The 20,877-nt window shown below is 34.3% G+C and overlaps 1 protein-coding gene and 1 long non-coding RNA gene across 3 annotated transcripts; one reads left to right on the top strand and one right to left on the bottom strand.

Moving 5' to 3' along the window:
* The first annotated feature begins 746 nt into the window (after positions 1 to 746).
* On the top strand, positions 747 to 20,460 carry LOC145823018 (uncharacterized). 2 transcript variants are annotated; one of them, XR_014365057.1, is made up of 5 exons: positions 747 to 1,220; positions 1,318 to 1,434; positions 1,998 to 2,105; positions 2,385 to 2,432; positions 7,439 to 8,208. It is a non-coding gene; the product is annotated as an uncharacterized LOC145823018 (long non-coding RNA). The 2 variants fall into 2 exon arrangements; XR_014365056.1 differs by lacking the exon at positions 7,439 to 8,208 and adding an exon at positions 20,308 to 20,460 and having other exon boundaries at positions 840 to 1,220.
* Positions 3,503 to 7,419, bottom strand: LOC114257942 (receptor protein-tyrosine kinase CEPR1). The gene is made up of 2 exons (XM_028197765.2): positions 4,296 to 7,419; positions 3,503 to 4,036 (listed from the first exon to the last, which is right to left on the bottom strand). Exons 1-2 carry the CDS (start codon positions 6,772 to 6,774, stop codon positions 3,642 to 3,644), a joined length of 2,874 nt encoding a protein of 957 aa, XP_028053566.2. The 5' UTR covers positions 6,775 to 7,419; the 3' UTR covers positions 3,503 to 3,641.
* Positions 20,461 to 20,877: the final 417 nt, after the last annotated feature.

The raw sequence follows: 20,877 nt of genomic DNA, 5'->3' as shown, positions 1-20,877 counted from the left end.
ATCAATTAAAGGAAGTTCCAAAAAGAAAGAATTGAAAAAAAAAGAAACCCCAAAGAAAATATTGATTGATTTGTGTAAATTAATGTTTTTATCTGTCATTAATTTGTATCTATGTTGACAATGTGTTGTGTTTGTTCGTAGTGTTTGTATTGGGTAACCAATTATTATTTTGCAACAATGTTTGTGTTTAGTTTGAATTGTGTGGTCTATAAATAAACCTTTCATTAGTGTGACAATGCATGTGTTTGTTTTGAATTGGGTTGTCTCTTGTAATTATCATATTGGTTTTTTTCTGTATTTTACAGGTAGATGAAGACTAGATGTGAATGGTAATATTGATTCCCTTTTTATAGGTCTACATTTTTTTAAGATTAAGTTTTTCTTACTCTCTCTAATGATTTTGTATTGTGTATACTAAACGTGTTCTTCTTTGATTGATGAGTGTTGAAAGAGTGGCAATCTCGAGTATAGGATTTACACTATTTTTGGTTTCATCGTTGACAAACTTTGAAAATGATTGACGCTGTATAAAGTTAAAGATTATTTAGAGGCAGATTGATGTTGTTTAAACTTATGTAGATTTGGTTTGGTTTAAGAGGTAGACATTTGGAGGTGTTTGTTATTTAGATTTTGATCAAGAATATCATTTTTGTATTGGCATGGTGTACTCCAAAGGGAGAACACCATTTTGTTGTTCCTCTTATTTTGAGGTTGTGTTTAAAGGGGATCCTCTTGCTAAAATGTATGTTATCTATTCATTTTTTATATGTCATGGGAAAACAAAATTTTAGGTTCTCAATGTTCCTAGCTTAAGAGAGAATGATAAATGAAAATTATTCAAACGAAACATTATTTACACCGTGTTTTTAGGTTCTCAATGTTCTCAAGTTCTTTACAAAGAAAAATATTTCAATATATTTTTTCAGTATCTTTATCAAAAAATGACACAAATTTCACAAATTTCAACATAATACATATAAATTATAACTGCATTTTAATCTTAATATTATCTACACCGCGCCTTTATGCACGGGTATACGCTAGTATATAGATAAATTAACAGTTCTAAAATGTTCCAACTAGATCACTTTCAATTGCTCTACCTTTGTGGAGTTGCTTCCTCTCAATCACTCGTTTTCATGCTTTGATTACCCCAAATCCAATATTTTGAAGGTCAACTTTTATTCATATTTATTGGTTGGAAATTCAAGATTTATCAGGTTTATAATTACAAAATTATCAGTTTTATGTATCAAAATTCAATATGATTTTTATGTTCGGCGAGTATTTCTTGATCTCTGTGTTTCTATATTTTAGTGTTTCGCAGAGCCCACACAACCTGCTTGTAGAAATGCCTAAATGCGTACTCATTGCATTCATCCACAAAGACCTTGCAAGACATGTTTGTCTTTCATTCAGTGCAATATTTGCCTGGTCAGTAATTATTGTCCCTCATCGTGTGTTTATTATATCAATTTCCTTCCACAATGTCAATGTTACTTTAGCCCATAATTAGTATTTTAATGTTAAATTGTCATTTCATCAAGCAGTAATGCTGCAATAATATTGGCAATCTTGTATGGTATTAGAATATATCTGCGTAATCTCGTTACAAATTGATGCAATAAAAAATATCATAATCAAGTCACAAACTTTTGCAACATCAACCACAAAATTTTAGACATTTTGTTGCATCAATTTATGTCGAGATTGCGCATTTTATTGTTGATATTATAAAATTTTATGGTCAAGTTATACATTTTTATGGTAAGGTGCATATACCGTAAGATTTTCCCTCTTTGTAATAGCAATGCAACGGACAAGAATCAGTACACATAAAAATACTTGGAAAAAATGTATAATTTGGATTTTTGGGTTGAATTTGGACTAGACAAATGAGTTATGGATTTCATAACCTTATTTTTATTGTTTTTGTTGGAGTCAGTGGGGCCGACCATGGGTCAATTTAATTTTTTTCATTGATAATTTACACACAGAACTTCGCGGTTCAGTTTGGTAGAGTGAGATCTGTGATGGACTCCATGGCTCCAACAACACCATCTGGGTACACTTCAGAGAATTCTTTACCTTTCATAAACAAAAAGGTAATAGTTGCCAGGGTTGTGTAATTCATCGATAGTTATCATAGATACTTTTATTTTTTCACTGATTCATTGGTGGAAAGAATGAAAGCCAATTTAAAAGATTGATAATTGTTTTGGGTGATTGTGCATTTGGGGAGGGCATATCAGTCCTGCATGAGTACTTGCTATAGCTAAGCTTTCTTGGTTAGTCTGTCTTTTTTTGGTTGAATTACTTTTTCTTATATGGAGTCTCCACCATGCCAAAAGAAATATTTGTCTCAATGAATCTTATTCTCTCAGGAGGACCCCAGCTCACCACTTACAAAGTTGGAACTCATACATGCAAAGGTATGCACTCATTTTTGCATACAATCATACAAACAAACATGTCCATGTGTTGGTCTTGTTTTATGCTTGTCTATGAATATGATCCTGAAAATGATTTGCATACTTGCTGCTTGATGAATTAAGTAGTTGAGTTCAGTTGTTTATTATATGATTAGAGCTGCAAATGAACTGAGTTGTTCAAAAGCTCGGCTCGACTCTGATTTGGTGAGGGTTCAGCTCAGCTTGGCTTGTTTCCTATATAAACGAGCCTGAGCCAGATTTTTAGGTTCATCTAATAAACAAGCTAAGCTCAAGCATTAATTAATATTCGAGCCAAGCTCAATCTTAATTTTCGAGCTCAATAAACAAACAAGTTGAGCTTGAACCGTGCAAAGCTTGACTTGATTTGTTTGTAACCCTAAACATCACCTGCCTATTATAATGGTTCAAAACTATTTGGGGAATACATAGAAGTTGTGCTAGTCATACTTATAGAAGAATCCTATTCTTTTTGTTTTTTATTTATTTATTAGAAAAATTACTACTCTAGCCTGGTCTAAGGGGAGGGGAGGGGAATGTTGGTGATTGAATCCAACCATATGATCTTACATAAACAAAGAGCATTCGAGTAGTAAGTGGAGTGGTGGTTCATTGCACACTATCTACTGTGAAACAAGCTTGGTGCTTTTTTTTTTTTTTTTTTGTCATCCTTGTTACTTCATTCATTCAATCAAACCAATCAAACTTGCTATGGAAAAGGAGGAACAGGGAAAAGCAAAAGAAAAGGCTTATGCCTTGTCCATTGTCCCTAGCTGAAATGGAGACAAAGATGCTCATCCTCCACAAACAAATCATACAATCATACTCCATTTTAAAATTCAGAATCAGAAACCCACTTGGATCAAAAAGAAGTCTCATGTGAATCACAACGCTCCACCAACATCACTGCCTTTTCTTGGAACCTCCTTTTCTTTGGATCACACTCAAGAAATAAAGAGAATAATATATTATAAAGAGGGAAAAAAACAGAATTCAGAAAAGCCAGAGAATTATTTGGTTTGTGGGTCTATGAAAAATACAGATGCCATGCGTTGCCATAAAGCAGTTATTATATTGTTTAATCTCCTCAAATACTTTACAATAGGCCAAGGAGGACCAAAAAAAAAACTAGTTTTGTTCTGTAGATGCTATAAGAATCTGCCTTAAACCCCACCAAAACCTCTCCTACAATCATAAATCATATGGATTAGTTGTCTTAGTGAGATTTTCTGTTTCTTTGGTTTTGGTTGATGACTTGCAAGTATCAAATCTGCACGGGTCTGCCTCAATCAGCAACTGAACAACCTCGTTCATAGTTGGTCGCTGGCCCGGTGCCTTAAACGTACAGCGAATAGCAATCTTGAGCACATTAATCATCTCGTCCTTGAACAACCTGGATATTTGTTTGTCTAAAACTTCCATGGCCCCTTCCTTGGTCTCCACTTTGCTTGAAACCCAATATATGATATTCTTGTTCTCTCCAAACTCTGCCTCCACGGGCTTCCTTCCAGTAACTAGTTCCATCAATACGACTCCAAAACTATAGACATCACACTTGGTCGTTGCCTTGGAAGAATATGCATATTCTGTCACAATCATCAATGAAAATGATGAATTATTAAGCTGATGAAAGCATAACAAAATTGCATTATATAATTTTTTGATAAATAAACAAAATTGCATTATATAATGTTCACAAAAAATAATTAATTTTTCAATACAGCCTAAAGGCACATCAGCAAACAATTCGTAGATATAACAAAATATTTCCAACCTTGTGTCATAGGTGTATATATGTGTAAATATGTAATCGAATTAGAAATGAGTTGGTTTTTATTAAATTACCTGGAGCTAAGTACCCATAAGTCCCGGCAATGACAGTAGTGGTGGAATCTTTCCCTCCTCTTGCTTGCAAAACTTTGGCTATGCCAAAGTCTGCGACCTTGGGCTGGTAGTTGATATCCAACAGAATATTGGTTGATTTGATGTCTCTGTGAATGATTGATGGCTTGAGATCATGATGGAGATAGGCTAATCCCTGAGCGATCCCTAGCGCGATCTGATGACGAATAGCCCAATCCAAAAGGATTTTTCCTTTGTGAAGTGCATCCCAAAGGTTTCCATTGGGCATGTACTCATAAACTAATAAGTTGCAATCCAAGCTAGAGAAATAACAATACAACTTCACAATATTCTTGTGCCTTATGCTTCCTAGAGTATCGACCTCTGTTTTCAACTCGTTGGCGACAAAAAGTTGATCCTCTGAAGCAGAATCTTTTGTTTTGAGACTCCACAGCTTCTTCACAGCAACCACATCTCCATTGCTCAACTCAATTCTGTACACTGTCCCAGACCCCCCGTGCCCCACTATGTTCTTGTCAACCATGGCTTCCACGATTTGGCGTTGATCAAAACTTATTCTATGAAAGCTTTTTACATCATAGGAGAAAAAGGAGGATGACAAGGTCTCATCATTTTCCATCGTGGGATGTTGGCTACTAAACCAACGTTTTAGAAACAAAATGATTCCAACAACCACAATCCCCACCGAAACCCCTATCACCCATATACTGTTGGTTTTCTTTTGTTTATAAGATTGCGAACAGATGGGTAGATTTGTACCTGAGGGATTAAGGTTGACTGGAACACAGAGACCGGGATTGCCTGAAAAACTTTCTACTAAACCACCCTTTATAAATGAGAGAGGGATAGGACCGGAAAGCAGATTGTCTGAGAAGTTCATTGAGTTTGGTAGCAATTCACAGAGACTCTCTGGGATGTTTCCCATCAAGAGATTGTTGGATAGATCAAGGACATTGAGCGATTTTAGTGAAGAAAGTGAATCGGGGATTGAAGAATTGAACTTGTTACCTTGCAACATCAATGAATTGAGCCTTCTCAGGTTGCCAATTTCAGAAGGTATTGGACCAGACATGAGATTGTTGCTGAGGTCAATCTTCACTAAATTGACCGCTTGAGAGATTTCTGGTGGTAGAACACCTGAAATCCTATTGCTCTGTATGAACAATTCTGACAAGTTTTTAGCATTGCCAATTGTATTCGCAATCGAACCATTCAATCGATTGTAACCCAAATCAACAATTGAAACACGGGGAAGAGCAAGAAGGCCTTCTGGGATTGATCCCTCTAACTGGTTATAACTAACTCGAAACCGGAGGAGAGATCTGCAGCTTGCATAACTTTCAGGAACTTTCCCGGAAAACATATTTTCCAGGACAAGAAAGTACAGCAATTTACCTCCATTGCAGGCCATGGCGGGTAACTCTCCAGAAAATCGATTTTCCGACAACTCCAAGACAATCATGGGTGATGATCCCCCTAAATCTCGCGGAACTTCTCCGGTCAACATGTTGTCATAAACCGATAACGTCGTCAGGGTGGTTGAGTTTGCCATTGCTTCAGGGATTTCTCCGGTGAGGCTGTTGTTGTAAAGCTGCAAGACTTTGAGCTTTGGGAGGCGGCAAATGGATTCCGGGATTTTTCCGGTTAACTTGTTCACAGACATGTCCCAATCTACAAGCTTTGAGAGATTTCCAAGCTCCTCAGGTATTGCACCACTAAGCCCATTGTAGTAAAGCTCAAGTTGTTGTAAGTTCTCCAGCAACCCAACCTCCACCGGAATCTGACCCACAAGATAATTCCCGCTCAATTCAAGATCAACGAGCGATGTCATGTTTCCGATCGACGCTGGGATCAAACCACGAACCATGCACGTCGTCAGGACCATAGATTTGAGCTTTGTTAGCCTGGAAATATTCTCAGGCAATTGCCAGACCTTGAAACCAACATTTTCATTGAAGTTCAGCTTCTCGAGATTGGTGAGGTTAGTGATGGAAACTGGGAAATCACCAGTGAAGAGATTATAGGAGAGGTCAAGTGACCGGAGAGCAGCCATGGACGAAAAGTCTGGCAGTGTTCCAGTGAGGTATGCATAGCTCATGTTTAGTTCTTCTAAGAGAGAGCAGTTGCTGATGCTTTGAGGAAAATTTCCATGGAGGTCGTTGTAGCCGAGGCGAAGAATACGTAGCTCCGGGATGTAAGAGCACACATCTTCCGGGAAGCGGCCAGAGAGTGACCAACCGGAGAAATCGATCTTCACAACAAACCCATGTTCGTTGCAGCTGATTCCGGCGTAGTTGCAGAAGGGTTTTGGTGTGGTGACATCCCAATCAGACAAGGGGTTGCCTCTGAGAGAGTTCTTCATGAGAGTGAAGAACTGAGACTGGTTAGTTACAGTGGAATGAGAAGTGGTAGATAGAGAGAGTAATAGCAAAATAAGAAAGAAACTATAATGAAAAGCCATGGGAAGGGGGGAGAGAGAGAGAGAGAGAGAGAGAGGCAGAGGCAGTTATGTTGGTTGTTGCAGAGGAGGTGAGGAAGGGAAGAAGTTTATAAATGGCATGATTGAGGGGATCATTGGGTGCAGTAGTAGTAATAGCAGTGATGATGAAGAAAAAAGGAAGTTCATATTCATGCAATGTTGTACTTTGAGAGAGAGAGAGAGAGAGCATATCTTTGCATAAAGAAGCTTTATGTTTATACCCCACCAAGACCAACCATAGTAGAGAGAATAACTTCAGTTTCTGAGTCCTCTGAATAAACTGCATTTGATCCTAATCACTGCATTTTCTCGTTGGATCAAGTCCTCTTGATGTGAGATCATGAAAATTTCCTTTCTTTTCTTGGAAAAGTAATGTACCCTTTTTGAGTGCTACCTGGTTAGGCTTCAAATCAAAGGCCAAGCCACTGTGCAGTCTCATCTTCATTATTATTGAACTCACTTGGTTTTTGCTTTAACTCCCATGTTTATAATAGTACTTACTTTGGAGGCTATTTTAATCTGTAAGTGAATGTTGCATGCTTGACCTTGCCAAGGACCCATGCTGCACTAAGTCCATATCCATATATTACTTATGTTTGCTTACTAGTTCATTCTATCTGACCCTCCGTTTTTTTGGTTCTTCAAGGTTTATTCCTAGCATCCTGCTTTTTCCTGGTCCAGGCCTTACTATGATGCAAGTAGACCTCAAAACTGGTCTGGATTTTTGTTACCAAAATCCCTATCCTCTATCCCAATATATTCTCCAATTGCATAATGTGACGAGAATCTCCAAAAATCAGAATCTCGACTTGAAACTCGATTATGTAACTGAATGCTCATTGCAGACAGAGGGATGAGAATTTTGGAAACAAAAAGTCATGTGCCCTCAAAACCAAGAGTATCTTTCAGTGGTCCCGAATCATTATGTAAATTTTGGTCATCAACTAATAGGATCGGGCATATTAGAGAAAACAAGAATTAGACCTGAACTAATGAGGTCTCATTTTATTTGGACTCACCAAATCGGGAAGGTGAAAAGGTCGGGTTTGATGGTGGTCGCACACAATCGAATTAAGTTTTCCATAGCCAAATGCCTTTTTCTCTACAAAAAGTCACTTGGGTATGAAACACACATTTATAACACATACACATTGAATAGTATCAAAGTTTTTGAAGGTGAATGCTTACCTCGAGTCGCATGAGATGAGGCCTAAGCCTTAGGGCATTGAGAGATACATTTCAAAATTCAAATTTTAATATTTAGTGAATAAATTAAATATTCTAAAATAGTAAAAAATAAATAAAAACAATTAAATATAAAGGTGTAAATACTTTTTTCCTTAAGGCTTTGAACATTTTATTGCATAGAAGGAAAGTTTTCTTTCACTGAAAGTGAAATTGATATTCTCGACTTTAGTGATTGAGCTTCTTATTTAACTGTTAACTGTGTTTTTTCTTGATTGATCATTTACTTAATTTTTCCTATAGAATATACTTACAAAAAAGGATTCTTTTTATTTTTTTTTATGTTTAAACAATCTAATAGACGTTTAACAAAAGCCCAAGGTAACTTCTGCATGTGCATACTCGTCACAGGCTTATGCGCAAAAAACGTACAAAGCACATTTAAGGCGCATGTCTCAAATTGTGATGCGGAAGCCTTTGGGGAGTAATGCCTAAAAATTAAAGTTTTGATGCGTTTTACCTTAATCTCAAGGCGAGACGAATATCGAGGCGAGTCTCAAAAAAACCTTTTAAAATTGGCGGAGGGACTTAGGGACCAGGGGGGTCACGTGCCCCCCTTGGATTTTAGGATTTTAGGATTTTTTTTTTTAACAAATATGAAGAAAATATTTTAAATAAAAAAAAATTACAAAAAATATTATTAGAGAGAAATATCAATAACACTTTAAAAATTATGAGAACAATTATGGTTGTTTTATTTAAAAATGAAGAGATTATTATAAATCATATTATTTATGAAAATTTTATGAAAAATTTTGAATGTAACGGTGATGTCATTATTATTGACATGCAAATGTAAATAATCTTGATATAAAAATATGAAATTTATTGGATTGTTAGTTACATTTGACATATGAGGTTCACTCTCTATGCGCTTATTTACTATTAGTTGGTGATATTATAAACTAATGATGATGTGGTATTACCATTATATTGAATTTTTAATCAAATTTTATATAAAAAAAATAATTTATCATTATATAATTTAGGATAAATTACAAATACACTCCATGAGATTTGCTTAAAATACAAATTGTCCCTGTGGTTTGGAAAATTACAAATATCTCTTTGTTAGTATTTTTTATTTAACAAAATTAACTAAAAAAATGAAATTCATAATTGCTCTTCTATACAATAATAAAATTACCTAAATTATTAATTGAAACATATTTCTAATATCATTAAAAACTATTAATTGACTTGATGATTCATTAATAAAAGAAGTGATTTGTTATGAAATTAAAAACCTCAGAGGGTGGAATGTAATTTTCAAAATCATAGAGGGCGATTCGTATTTTAATCAAATCTCAGTGAGTGTATTTGTAATTTACCCTATAATTTATTTTAAGACATATATACATATTTTTTTATATTGTTCATGATACACTAGTTATAAATAATATTATTTTTTTGATATTTCTCGAAATTAATCGTAAAAACTTGCGTGAAATATTTTTGTAAAAATTTTCGATATTGTAATTAATAAGTGTCTATTTTAATTTAATTTTCTGGCTCCACCACTGCTGGGTAGTATAGTTCCCGGACCCTCACCACCAAACAATCTATTATGCTGAATGCAATCACTGATAAGCAGCACTTAATTAAAAAAACGCGTAGTGTGTCAAATTATTATATTTGTCCACTCAAATGACTCTTTGGGACCAAATGGGGGCCTAAACCCTCCGCGTGTACAACCTGTACGGACTACTAAATTGTGCAGCAGAGTTCTTCCATTCCCTGCAATTGGCAGGTGGTCTTGCAGAAACACCCAGTGGATATGGAGTTGGATAAAGCTGGGAATAGATATATATATATATTCTGTTTCCTGGTATTTTTGCGTCTCTGTTGAAAGTTTAGGAGGGATCTTTTTAGAAGAAGATAGACCAAAGCAGGAATCAAACAATACAAAATAATAATAATGAGTTATGTTATGCATTAGAGTTTTTATCCCAGTAGAAGTGTATAACCCTCATTCAATGGTGTCAATAATATACACATGTTCTCTAGATTTTTGTCTCCACATGGCTTCAATATTTGTTCAAATGCAATTCCATTTGATTTACTCCTGTTGTCTTCCTTCTTCATTTGAAGCGGCAATTCCTTTGATTAGAGCTTATAAGTTTTTTTTATTTTATTTATTTTTAATTTTTTTTTATTATGAATTTTCAACTGAGTCAGATTTTTGTTTTACTCCGTCTAGACTAGACGCTTTTAAATTTTCATTTATTAATTTATTTATTTTTTGTTTTTAGTGAAACTTAAAAAAAATAATAATAAATAAAAAACCTGTTTTAATACTTCTGATTGTCTAGTCTAGACAGGTAAAAAATATTAACTTGAAATTATTTTTTACTGAAGACAACTCACTACCTATATCCTAGTTTTTCTTGAAAGAGCTTGTCATCCTATTAGTACTCCATTAAATAGTCCCAGGATTTGCAGAAAATTACAAAGCTTTCTAATGGCCTCGTTTTGGGAAGTGACTATTTTAGTAGATTATTTGACTTTTTGGTTATTTTAGTAGATTATTTTAATAGGCTATTTTGATTTTTGTGTTTGGAAAGATGAGATAGATTTTATTTGAGTTATTGTATTGAAAAATGTGTTAAAATGATATTTGAAATTAGAATGACAAATTTGTCCCTAAAAATATATTTTTTTAAATTGCTGTCAAGGGGTAAAATCGTAATTTACTCATTGATGAAACAATTTCTGTAACTGGCAGTGTAGCCGGCTGTGCAACTTTTTTTTTTTTTTTTTTTTTTTTGAAAAAGCTTGCAACAGTGGGCTTTTTAGCTAAATTTTCATTTTAGGCTATAATAGCCTCTTTAGCCACTTTCCAAACAGCGCCAATAGGACCTATAGAATCAGAAATAAGCTTGCAAGGAGCGGATGTATTGGTCCATTCAAATTGATCGAACTGAATTGATCTGTTACATTTTGAATGGATACGTGATGACGAACAGACAGTTATGGATTGATTTTTTTCAATCCACCTAGTTTTGGACGGATGGCAGATTTGAGATTAATTTGACCGCAACCAAAATGTCAATTTGTAAGATTTTGTGTTTTCAATTTATGTAGATATTCTGTTTTTATTTTCAATTGAAAAAGAATTTAAATATTCTGTTAAATATATTCTGCTGAAAAAAAGTTTTCAACCTGAGTATATTTTTTGAATTGAAAAAACTAAATGTGTTATTTATCTATATTTTTTTTATTTTTAAATCTAACTTTAAAAATAATAAATAAAAAATATGATATATGTTGTTGGTTTTTATTTTCAAAAATAGATATAGATGTAACAATACATAGGCATACAATCTCTACTACTGTTCTGTTCATGGTTTTGAAGTTTGAATTGTTTTTATATTTTAAGAACCTAATATTGTAATACATTATATAGATAAGGCATGCTGTGATTGTAATATGTAGATGAGGCATGCAGTGACTGTAATATTTTAAAGTTTCAAACTTTCTTTCTTTGAATGCGACGTGTAGTGATTGTAATATATTTTTAAGTCATTGATTGTAATATTCTTTTTTTTAAGAAGTGCACAAGTTGAATTATCTTAAAAATTTATAAAATTTTAAACCGTCAAACCGATTCGTATCTATCTATCAATCTGTTAATCCGTTCAATTCACATCTGACAAATTGATAAACAGATACTAATTGATTTTTTTTAATTTATCAATCCGACGAACGAAGAACAAATTAGAAATTCTTTGACACACCCATCCCTAACCATAGTGGCACAGTCTCAGAGCAGAGCCAGGGTTGTTGATTGTTGAGCGTTGAGCCCATAAATTTGGAATCTTGAGTGGATGGGGGTGGTGTACCTCAATGATGAAGTGCAAAGCAAAGATGCCCACTCTTCTAAAAAAAGTATTGAGAGTTCATTGATTTTGACGACTTGGAATGGAGCGAGCAACATGGCATGGCGTAAGCCTTGCGGGGAGATTCTATTTGAGCTCAAAATATATTTTAATATGTTCAATTTAAATTTATAAATTTAAATTTTTATTATATTTTAATATAAATTTATTAATAAAGACTATATATTAAATTTTCAAATAAAATTTATTTTTCTCATAATACACATTAATCAATTATTTTTATTTAAATTTCTATATCTTTTTTCTTAAAAGATCAAAGTTATTTTTTCTTCTTTTTCTTCTTCATCCTCCCTACAAAACTCTAATCTATCCTACCAAAACTCACCATCATCATCATCATCATCATCATCAACATCATTGTTTTTTATTATTTTGAAGTCCTAAACCTTAAACCTTAAAAGAAAGTTTGAACAAAATCAAATAATGGATGAGAGTAATAGTTTTTTGAAGCAACCCATCAAAAATGAGGTATTCACAATTTTTGCAGAGTATTATCAATTATTTTCAATATCTTTTTTCGATAAGAATTAAAGGGTCTAGTAGTTAGATTAACAATAACATATTATTAGAGTTGTTCTTATTTTGTCATTTAAGTAGTATATTATTTGAGAACTACTCTTTCTTATTAGTGCTTGATACTTATGTGTTTATAAGTTTGATTTTTACTTTCTCACGAGTATTTTTGTAGATAATTTATAATGTAAAAGTTTTTTTTGTATTGAAAAGTATTATAATACTTATGTAAAAGTTTGATTTTTTTTGTATTTATAATACTTATGTGCTTATAAGTTTGATTTTTTTTCTTCTGTATTTGAGAATTATTTTCTGTGTTGAAAAGTTTTTGAAATAATTTAATTTTTTTTGTTTGTTTATTATTTGGGTTTACCTTGAAGATAATTTGTAAAAAAATAATAAGATGTAATGAGAGTAAAATAAAATTTTAAATAATTAAATAAGGTATACTTAAAAATTGAGAATACTTAATAATTTTTAAAGTGTAAATAGAATCTGCCCCCTTGTGGCCATCTTTGTTCAGCCTCAGGGTCCGATTGGATTAGCAATTTCATGGGTCTTACATAAATCTTGTTTGGTTTGAAAAAAGGGTATGGGATTATTATCAAAAAAAAAAAAAAAAAAAAAGACAAAGGGTATGGGATTAACAGTTCCATGCAATTTGCATTTCTACCAATAAGGACCATTTTACTCTCACTTTACAAAAATTAACTTTTTGATTTTTTTTTTTTCTTGTAGACTTGAATATTAATGCCAAGGTCCATTTGATTTTCTTGTTCATATCAATAGTATTCTAATTTACTTTCGTATGTGTGATTCAAGTAGAAAATATACAAATCCAGTTTCATTATATGTTAAAACACATTGTGATGGGAACAAATATTATCTTTTAGAAAACGACTGTGTAACACAACTTAAATTAAGTAATTTCTATTAATCTCTTCAAATTTCTCGAAGACAACGAATTTAAAGATTTAATTTATTCAACACATAACATTTCTGAACATATAGGTTTCGTTTGGGAAGTGGGTATTTTAGAGGTTTTTTGACTTTTTGGCTATTTTAGTAGGCTATTTTAATTTTTGTATTTAGAAAGATGGGATAGATTTTTATTTGAGTTGGTGTATTGAAAAATGTGTTGAAATTAGGGCTGGGCAACAAACCCACCCACCCGCACAAACCGCCCGACCCTACCCTACCCGCAGTGCTTTGGGCGGTTTCGATGTAGGTAGGCGGGCGGGTGCGGGTCAAGAAATTGGCAAAAGATCGGGTTCGGGTCGAACCCGACCCGCCCGCAACCCGCATTTTTTTTTTTTAAAGAAAAAATAACTAGTTATTATTATTATTTTTTGCATTTTGGATGGATGGAGATAACTAGTTATTATTTTTATTTTTACATTTTGGATGAAAGTAAAATTTATTATATGGGTACTTATATACATTATCATGATCTAATGATATTTAAATTAGTGTTATTAGTTTGAATTTTATTTATATATATATAAAAAAAATCATTATATTCCATTAGTCTAGTAGACACAGTTAAATATGATATTTTGAATTGTCATTCTATTATCACATTATTGCATATTAAAAACTAAACAGTGAAGATTAATCCACTATTAAAATTAATGTTACTAGTTTGACTTTTAAGGGTTTGTTTTTGCATATTTAAATTAGTGTTACTAGTTTGACTTTTAAGGGTTTGTTTTTGCAAGCTAAGGAGGAAGATTAATTACTATCCTCAAGCATGGTTCCATATCATTTTATCTAACATATGGACTATTTATTATGATCATGAATTGTATATCTTGTAATTTAATTTATAACTCTTTTAAAAAAAAAATGTTTAGAAAGTAACAAAAAATGTCAAATTTGCTAAAAAAAAAAAAGACACTAAACCGCAAACCGAACCGCACCCGCCCGCACAAACCGCGAACCGCATCGCGGGCGGTTGCGGGTCCATTTTTCCCCAACCGCATAAGTGCGGGTCGGGTCGGTTTTGACCCGCACCCGGCCAAAACCGACCCGCACCCGGCCAAAACCGACCCGCACCCGGCCAAAACCGACCCGCGAGCAGCCCTAGTTGAAATGATGTTTGCAATTAAAATGACAATTTTATCCCTATTCTCACATTTTTCAAAGTAAATCAATAGGGGCAAAATTGTAATTCCACTACCTGTCACTGTGACAGCCTACTACTGTCACAGTGACAGCCACTGCCGGCCTAATTTTTTTTTTTCTTTTTTTTTTTTGAAAACCTTTTGATTTGGAGGCTTTTAGGCTATTTTTATTTTGGAGGCTATATTAGCCTAAACCACTTCTTCCCAAACAGCGCCATAATAACACGAGTAAAAATGTGATCACTATTTGAAATGATGCCATATAGCAATTCCATAATAGAGGTTGGATATATGCACTAAGGAAAGGAATAAGAACAAGCGGTATTTTTAAGGGAATAGAAAGGGCCACAAAATATTAAATCTTAAAGGATAATTTCATCAAATAAAAAAAATAAAAAATAAATAAAAAAAAAAAGAAGAAAATAAGGAGAGGTTAATTTCATGTTGCGGTTGGCCGCATCCCAGCGCATTATAACAGGTTTATTCTCTTAAATCTCGTTTTGGTCTTTTATAAAATAAAAATAAAAAAATTTAATGAAGAGAATAGGGATATTGCTTTTGATAATAAGCGAGTCAATTCATAATCATAATTTTGAATATAATGAATTGGGTAAAGTCGTGTTAATGGAGTTGCCATTGATCTCATAGTGTGTTCAGTCTGCAACATGACTTTATTTTATTATTAATTTGTTTCCAAAGGGTTAAAGGTTAATCATAGCATCCAACTATGGTAAAAGTGGCATTTGGAAAGTGGCTACAGGAAAATGGAGCATATATAATTCATAATGAGTCCAGATCCCCTCCTTGAGCCCCCTCTTTCATTCCCTCCTTGCAGGGGCCTTCGGGTCCACTTTGAGGCCTAGTTTTGATAATCCGAATCGTTCATATTTTTAGATTTATTCAGTATATTATATCTGTAAAAAATCAAGTTGATCGGATATCAGAAAGTATGCGTTCAGAAAATTGGGACTACAAACTATTTTTTAATAAACAGTTTTCCAAACACATACTTTATGATATTCGATCAACTTGATTTTTTACAGGTATGATATACTGAATAAATCTAAAAATATGAACGGTTCAGATTATCAAAACTGGGCCTCAAAGTGGACCCGAAGGCCCCTACAAGGAGGGAATGAAGGAGGGGCCTCAAGGGGAGGATCCCAATTCATAATTCAAAGCGTTAAGAAATTTTTGTACTTTAATATGTATTACGTCACTTAACATAAATATAATAGATCCTACTATTAAAATTAATTATCATAATAAAAAGTATTACATGACATATTCTACCCGCATCCAAAGCGCTCAAAGTGAATTACTGTAATTACCACCTCAATGAGAGAGAGAGAGATAGATAGATGGAGAGAGAGTTCCACTTTTGATGGTTGTCATGAAGCTTATCATGTGTTGAGTGCAAAACAAATTTTAAAATTTTTCTTTTGGACATAAAGCAAATAACTTAACTAGAATGGATATATTGATTCTGTTTGGTATAATTTTTTTAAAGTTAAAAATTGATAATTAAAAACAATCGTTCTTAACTTTCACAAAAATCAATTTTTTTTGTCCAATTTATTTAAGTTTATTATTTGTTATTTAGTGGTAAACCAATTTGTTTTACAATTTGAGTGAAATTTTATTTTAATCCTTATTATTTCAAATTGAACAATTTGTTTAATTTGCTTTTTTCACTCAAGTTGTAGCATATATGTATAAAAAAATTAAGAGAAATTTGGATCAAAAAAGTAAATTGAAATTGAACTTAAAACATAGTGACTGTTGGGTCTATCCCACATCGACTCGGGAGGGACTTCTCGTCTACCTTATAAGCATACTGGCACTCACCCAGACAACAGGCCTTTTCCCCTCTTCTAGGGGGAGGAACAAAACCGTGAGGGGGCAAGCTCGCAGCAACCCAACCCCAAAGCGGACAATATGTTGCTCTGCCGGCTGAGCTGTTCCAGCACTCACCCAGACAACAGGCCTACAAAAACCGTGAGGGGGCAAGCTCACAGCAGCCCAACCCCAAAGCGAACAGTATGTTGCTCTGCCAGCTGAGCTGTTCCAGCACTCACCCAGACAACAGGCCTACGAAAATTGTAAGGGGGCAAGCTCACAGCGGCCCAACCCCAAAGCGGACAGTATGTTGCTCTGCTGGTTGAGCTGTTCCAGCACTCACCCAGACAATAGGCCTACGAAAACCGTGAGGGGGCAAGCTCACAGCGGCCCAACCCCAAAAGTGGACAGTATATTGCTTTGCCGGCTGAGCTGTTCCAGCACTCACCCATACAACAGGCCTATGAAAACTGTGAGGAGGCAAGCTCACAGCGGCCCAACCCCAAAGCGAACAGTATGTTGCTCTGCCGGCTGAGCTGTTCCAGCACTCACCCAGACAGCAGGCCTACGAAAACCGTGAGGGGGCAAGCTCACAGCGGCCCAACCCCAAAGCGGACAGTATGTTGCTCTGCCAGCTGAGCTATTCCAACACTCACCCAGACAACAGGCCTACGAAAACCGTTATTGTCCGCTTTGGGGTTGGGCCGCTGCGAGCTTGCTCCCTCACAGTTTTGTTCCTCCCCCTGGAAGAGGGGAAAAGGCCTGTTGTCTGGGTGAGTGCCAGTACGCTTATAAGGTAGACGAGGAGTCCCTCCCGAGTCGATGTAGGATAGACCCAACAATGACCAAAGTAAATTTGGATTAAACTATCCATTTCCCCTTTTTTAGGTGACTATTCCCGTACAAGAAAAACAAACTAATAAATTAAGAGAGATGTAATTAACATCTATTTTTATTCTTTGGACCCTTCAATTTTTATTTATTTTTTATTACAATTATACCTTGAAGTAAAATTACAATAAATGACAACCTTCAATGAAACACCCACATACCAAATAAAGACAATTAAAATGGCACTCTATAATATTATACACTTACCTCTACCACCATCAAACCATTTGACAGTAATTGAAGTCCATCTTCATTACCAAACTAAACCCTAAATAGTGTTTCTCGTCATCACCACCCTAAACCTTAAACTAAAAATCAGTGGATGAAGTCCAACGTTCAAGTCGTTTTAAATCGTTGCATTATTTATACCATATATCAGTTTAAAATTTCACCATTTATTGATACTAATAGAGCAATGAAGGACAATACAACAACTCGGATGAGATTGGCGTTGAATAGGTAAGTTTATCTATCTTGTATTAACGATTTTTGGCCATTTTCGATTGTTGCTGTTTGTGTGAACTTGATCGGTATTGGTTTGCCAATTGTTAAGGTTTTGTTCAATAGCATAGTGCTGAATAAAAACATTTATTTCGAAAGGTGGGTTCTGAACATAAGGTTTTGTTCAACACTAGTATGCTGAATGGTTCTATTTTGTAAGATTTTCTCTCTAGTTTTGTGTTTTTTCTAATGATTTTTCCCTATAAAATCCTCTTTATTGTTGGTTTTACCCCAAAATAAACAAAAAAAAAATAAAAAATGTGATGGAAAGAAGAGATGCAATGGTGTTGATAAGATGGGGAGTCAGAGGTTACCTGAGACGAGATTTTCAACAAGTCGATGGTGTTCACTAATGGAAAGGAATAATGGTATTCGTTGATTTCCGCGGTGGCTTCGAATAAATCAAAGAGAAAGAGAGGGACCGTCGTTGTTCTTTAACAAGAAAGAAACTGCCTTCAACCATGATGGAAAGGGTATGAAAAATTAAGTGGTGTACACTTAGGTGCGATGATATTATGAATAAGGGTAAATTTAGTATTTAGTGCGGGTGTTAAAAGAAATATTATTAAAATTTAAGATTTATGGTGGAGGTTCAAAGAAATGAGAGGTCCAAAGAATTAAGGTAGATATTACTAAGGGTTCTCTAAATTAAACTGGGTAACCCTATAATTTTTTTAGTATTTCACTTTTGTCCCTCTACTTTTACACGCGTTGTTTTTCATCCCAAAATATTAATGACAACTAATGAATGAATTGCTTTAAAACAAATATGAAAGTATGTGATTTAAATTAATGAAAAAATAGAATTTTACACATTATTCCTAGGGTAAATTACACTTAGCCCCCCCTAAAATTTTACCAATTTCCCACTTTGACCCTTTAAATTTATTTTTTCTTACTTTGACCCTTCATGTTTGCAATCATTCCCACTTTGACCCTTTAAATTTAATTTTTTCTACTTTGGCCCTTCATGTTTGTAATCCATCCCACTTTGGCTCTTCATATTTGCAATTATTTCCACTTTATTCCTAAACTAACTTCCATTCTGTAACAACCCCTATCCGTAATTAGCCACTAATCCGTATTTAATGATGTTAATGAGAGAATTAAAATAAATTATGTGTTTATTCTGCACTTTGTGTGATTTTGGCTTTCTATCTGTTACTTATAGAAATATCTGTTTGGAATTCCACTTTAATATGTAAATTGAAAGCCTTATCAGTATCCGAAATCGAAATTGACTACGCCGATATGTTATTTGGAAGTTTTAGAACCATATGGCAAATTTTATTAAAAAATTGATTCAGAACGATTAATTAAGTCATGTTTGGTTAGCCTAATATTCTAATTAATGTGTTTTAGCACCATAAGGATATATGTGAGCCTTAACTCATGTTTGAGCTCAATTCTTTGCTCCTCTTAGTGCAAAAATCTGAGGTTTTGTTTTAGAGAGAGAGTGTGTGCAATTCTAGAGAGAGAGATGAAGGAATTGAAGGAGAATTGAAGACCTTGACTTAGATTCATCAAAACTAAGCTAGAGCTAGATTAATTCAAGACTATAGGTATGAATTCAACCCCTAAATTATGAATCTAAGTTATCAACATGAAGATTATGTGTTTAAGGGTGTGTATTGAGCTTAGAAGGAAGATTTGAGTGGCAATTCATGCATGCATGTACATTTTCTTACAAATTGAGCATGATTTCCATGAATCCTCTCTTGCATGTTTAAAATTCATCTTCATTTGGGGAAATCATCAAGTTTCAAGTTGTTTTGTGGTGTTTGATCATGTTTTGGGAAGCTCAAGACCAAGAAAACCCATGCATGTTGTGTTCATGAACATTCATCATATTTTAAATTGAAATTGTGAGTTTTTAACAAATTCTTGGGCCATGATTTTATGAAATAATCCGTAATGCTTCATGTTTTACAAGTTTACTATGTTATCTCAAGTTTTGGGGCCCAAGAGATGTGTTTTGAGGGTTGGAATTCGAGTTTTGAGCTTGAAGGTGCAATCTGAAAATTTCAGAATTTGCATCTACACTCGAGCGTGGGAGTTCACACTCGAGCGACCAATCTGAGTGCGTGCACTCCGCTCGAGCGACCAAAAGTTCGCTCGAGCGTGAATTGCAAGCTCCTAGAAGTTTCATGTCTTTTACAGATCGCTCGAGCGAAGGAATGTGCGCTCGAGCGACCATTCATATTTTGCATGTCCGCTCGAGCGTGGACCTTATTTTCAGAAATTTTGCCTAAATGTTCCAAGGCATGTTTTGGCATCCTCATTGCATCTTAGGCATTCCTAAACCTTAATTAAGCCATAATAATGAGGTTATGGATTAGAAACACACTAAGAACAAGAATGTACTAAGTTAAGAGTTTATAAGAGTGTGTTTTAAGCAATGTAATAAGAAAGAATATGAGCTATTGTAATGAAAGTTAAGCCTTAATGGTCACTTGAATGTGTAATGATAAGACATGCTTGTGTTATGTATTTTGTGAATGTAGGTCAAGGCTCGAGGATTGATTGACCGCTTACTGGAACCACTGTGAGTAACGTTATCGTAAAGATATGTTCATATGAATTATGTTCTAAATGAAATATGATAAGCTGTGATTTTTGAAATGATATCTGTTTTCGTGAACGAATATTCCATGTTTGAAATCTATTATGGCATCCATAGATAGTCCCAAATCATGGGGGACGACATGAAAATGCGGATCCATGACATACAAGTAATTACGAGATCTCGTTAGCCACTTCATTGTGGTGATATGTGTTTAATCGGTATCCGGAACCGATTACTTTAGTCGGAAAACGTTCTGTGATGTGTTCTATGGGATGTACCATTATTATGTTCTGATACGAGAATAATTATGGTATGATCTATTTTACGCTTATGATATGTTCGAAATTCGTTCACTAACCCCTTTACCTTAATGTTATTCATTGGGCTTTAGCTCATTGTGTGTGTATATATGTATAGGTGAGCATTCTGGAGCCCGAGCCTGAAGGCTTTTTGTCTGGACCTGTGTTCTGTTGTCAGCCAACCATTGTGCCTCACGTAGAGGTCCCCA

Source organism: Camellia sinensis, chromosome 3 (assembly GCF_055761805.1).
Source record: "Camellia sinensis isolate YWXY chromosome 3, ASM5576180v1, whole genome shotgun sequence".
Lineage (NCBI taxonomy): Eukaryota > Viridiplantae > Streptophyta > Magnoliopsida > Ericales > Theaceae > Camellia > Camellia sinensis.
The sequence above is the reverse complement of the archived record's forward strand: the minus strand, read 5'-3'. Positions and strand labels throughout refer to the sequence as shown.